Source organism: Sapajus apella, unplaced genomic scaffold, assembly GCF_009761245.1.
Source record: "Sapajus apella isolate SASKATOON/1434 unplaced genomic scaffold, GSC_monkey_1.0 scaffold126, whole genome shotgun sequence".
Taxonomy (NCBI): Eukaryota; Metazoa; Chordata; class Mammalia; order Primates; family Cebidae; genus Sapajus; species Sapajus apella.
This window is the reverse complement of record NW_022437066.1, coordinates 4,122,025-4,125,562: the sequence shown is the minus strand read 5'-3', so window position 1 is coordinate 4,125,562 and position 3,538 is coordinate 4,122,025. Positions and strand designations below refer to the sequence as shown.

The window sequence follows — 3,538 nt, the reverse complement described above, 5'->3', positions numbered from 1 at the left end:
CAGTAGGTGCACACGGAGGGCCCTGCCCCAGCACACAGTAGGTGCACACGGAGGGCCCTGCCCCAGCACACAGTATGTGTACACGGTAGGGCCCTGGACAAGCACAAAGTAGGTGCACACGGAGAGCCCTGTCGCAGCACGCAGTAGGTGCACACAGAGGGCCCTTGACAAGCCTGGGCCGCCATGGGCCCGGACACTCTTCTGCAGTGATTTGGCAAAGAGCTCATTTGGCCACTCTGGGCCTGTCTCGGGTCCCTGGAGGCTGAGCCTTGGCAGTGCAGGGCCTGGCCCTCCAGGCCTTTGGCTCCCCCACCCCAGCCTGGTGCCTGCCACGGGCACAAAAGCCCCACGGCTGCGGCGCCCGCTCGCTGACGCGAAGGAAGGAAGCAATTAAAACTGAACAACACAAAGCCACCGCCAGGCAGCTCTTTCCACAGGAAGGCCCTGCTTCCAGAGCCCTTAGGAGCGGCTCCCGGACAGGGAGAGCCCGACCCTGGCAGGGCAGCACCCAGCCCGCCCTGCTCACCTGTCCTGCTTGGTGTGGTTGACTATGGACCGAACTTTCAGTTCCCCATCAATCTTTGGTCTTCCAAATTCCTCCAGTTTCACTTGCTGGGAAGAAGGAGAGGGGCTGTCAGCCGGGGCTGGGGCAGTGCGCCGAGGGGGCTCCCCACAGGCAGCGGGGGCAGGACAAAGGGAAACAGCCCCTGGGGCTCCCAGCGGGTGCTCACAGCGGACGAGGGAGGGTGCAGAGACTGGCAGCTTCTATCCCTTCCCTGGCCAGTCCCGCCAGGGGGCTGCCTTCAGCTCTGGGGACAAAGGGCAATTGATGGCCGGTTCTGTTCACAGGTCGCTGCTGCGTGGAGCCCCAAGTGGGACCCGGTAGGAAACGCCAGATGCCCAAGCCCGAGAACCCATGTTCAGGAGAGAACAAACAGTGCCTATCTGCCGCAGGGCGGGTGGGGCCGGGGTCCTGCCAAGGCTGAGCTTCCACTCAGACCCCTGTGTGGCTTCCTGAGGTTTCGTTTCCATTGTCTGTTTGGTTTGTGTCTCTGTGACTCTTCTGATTCAGAGACAGCACCTCCTGACATGTTCCCTGCGTGGCTTTCCAAGTGTCCATGCAGACAGGAAAAGGTGGAGGAAAACGCTTTGAGACACGAACAGGGCCCTGCCTGGCGGTGCTCCAGGCATGGGCTCAGCGTCCCCTTCCAACGTCTCAGCCCCAGAGGCTGCAAGGGCAGCTTTGGTGCCACGTCGCCTCGGTCACCTTCTCCAGGCCTCCGACCCCAGCTCTCGGGCGCAGAACATGAAGGCACCGCCTGCCCTGTTGTCATGGGATTCGGAGCCGGGACTGGGTGCAGGGCCTGGGTCATGGGGACGCTTGATGCCTGCTGGCCATGCTGTTTTGTTCTTGCTGTTTTTGAGACAGAGTCTCACTCGGTCACCCAGTCACCCAGGCTGGAGTGCAGTGGTGCAATCTCAGCTCACAGCAACCTCCGCCTCCCAGGTTCAAGCGATTCTCCTGTCTCAGCCTCCCAAGTAGCTGGGATGACGGGTGCCTGCCACCATGCCTGGCTAATTTTTGTAATTTTAGTAGAGATGGGGTTTCATCATGGTGGCCAGGCTGGTCTCAAACTCTTGAACTCAAGGAATCCTTCTGCCTCAGCCTCCCAGAGTGCTGGGATTACAGGCATGAGCCACCGCACCCGGCCTGTTCTTGTTGTTTAATGAACAAGTATTACTCCCATGTAAAAACTTAAAAAACAAAACAAAATGAACTTTTCTCCTCACGCCCTGCTCACTGTACAGCATTTGCGAATGCCTTGCGCAGGAGCTCGGGGCGGCACGGACCCGCCAGGTGCCGACGGTCAGGGCGCAGCTGTCCTCGTCTTCCTCTGCACTCAGATATCTTATTTCTTTGTAAATGGAAAGATGAAGGGGGCAGTGTCATAATACCATTCGGCAGCTTCTTTTTCTTCTTTCATTGCCGACGTATCACGGATGCTTTCCACACCCCGTTTGTGGAGGGGGCTCTCTCTGTGCTGCTGACACTGGGTGGGTGTGGGCTGGGCACCGGAGGCCCTTCTCTGCCACAGCCTCATGCGAGCGAAATCACCAGGGCGAAATGTTTGTGACTCACGTGGCTCACGCCTGTGGTCCCAGCACTTTGGGAGGCCGAGACGGGCAATCACAAGGTCAGGAGTTCGAGACCAGCCTAACCAACAGGGTGAAACCCTGTCTCTACTAAAAATACAAAAATTAGCTGGGCGTGGTGGCAGGCACCTGTAATTCCAGCTACTCAGGAGGCTGAGGCAGGAGAATCGCTTCAACTGGGGAGGTAGCGGTTGCAGTGGGCTGAGATTGCACCACTACACTCCAGCCTAGGTGACAGAGTAAGACTCCGTCTCAAAAAAAAAAAAAAAAAGGTTGCGATTCACAGGGGTAATTCTGCCACCCAAGGGATCCTCTGGCAATGTCCAGAGGCATATTTGGTTGGCATCACTTGCAGGGGTGGAGGTGTTACTGGCATCTGGTGGGTGGCAGCCAGGGACACTGCTCTACATCCTGTGACACACAGCGTAAGTCCCACAGCCATGAATGATCCTACCCCAAACGTCAGCTGTGCTGTGGCGAGAAGCCCACGTTAGAACCAGCAGATCCTTGGGAAGCCCGGGGAAGCTGGCTCTAATCGGCACAGACCGGGGAAGTTTGCTTCCTGGGGTGGCACCTCCCCTCTCCCCAGGCAGGACGAGGTGACTGACTCAGCAGCGTGGGCCAGGCTCTGGGGAGAGTCCTGGGAGATGTCAGCCCTGCCTGATGGGGTCTGAGGAGCAAAGGCGAGCCGGCCCCACGGAGCCTGGGACCAAACCCTGTCCATTGCCCCTGGAGGGGACGGACAAGGTGAGGGTGGGCCAGGGGTCCGAGGACCGGGGGCGTTTCCTGCCCCTGGGAGCCACAGCTCTCCTCTGGGACTTGAGGGAGTCTTCTGTCTAGGCTGGTGGGGGGGAAAAAGGGGATGGGGCAATGAATACGGTCCCTCCCCACCCCTCCCTGCTCCCTGCGCAGAGGCGGTCTTCAGTGCACAGGGCATTTGGGTTGGCCGTGGTGGGCAAGGGAGCGTGGATGCTGGGGGTCCAAGGTCCAACTCAGAAGCTGCCGGCACCACCCACTGCACAGGCAGCCACGGCGGGGCTGCCCACGGAGCTCGCTCAGTGTTGGGCTGTGAGTGCGACCTCATAGGAGTCGTCCTCAAGGACCTTCCCTAGCCTGAAGAGTCAGTGCCACTCACCAGGTTTTCTATGGAGCTCTGAAATTCGCTGATTTTCCTCAAGGTCTCCTTGTCCCGTTTCACTTCATTGATGTACATGGCCAAGTCCTGGAAAAGAAGAGGCAGGGGGTGAGCGGGCTGTGCTGGGTGGGGGGTGTGTGTGTGTGTGTGTGACTGTGTGTGTGTGTGTGTGTGTGACTGTGTGTGTGTGTGTGAGCTGTGCTGGGTGGGGTGTGTGTGTGTGTGTGTGTGTGTGTGACTGTGTGTGTG

At 59.1% G+C, this 3,538-nt stretch overlaps 1 protein-coding gene across 6 annotated transcripts in view; it reads right to left on the bottom strand.

Moving 5' to 3' along the window:
* VAV2 (vav guanine nucleotide exchange factor 2) overlaps nt 1–3,538 on the bottom strand; it is a 223,927-nt gene that overhangs the window by 25,735 nt on the left and 194,654 nt on the right. For all 6 annotated transcript variants that reach the window (XM_032261960.1, XM_032261958.1, XM_032261956.1 and 3 more), the window contains 2 exons: nt 3,290–3,376; nt 527–612 (listed from right to left, as the gene is read on the bottom strand). In XM_032261960.1, the coding sequence (XP_032117851.1) occupies nt 527–612; nt 3,290–3,376 (173 nt within the window). The remainder of the gene's footprint in view (nt 1–526; nt 613–3,289; nt 3,377–3,538) is intronic.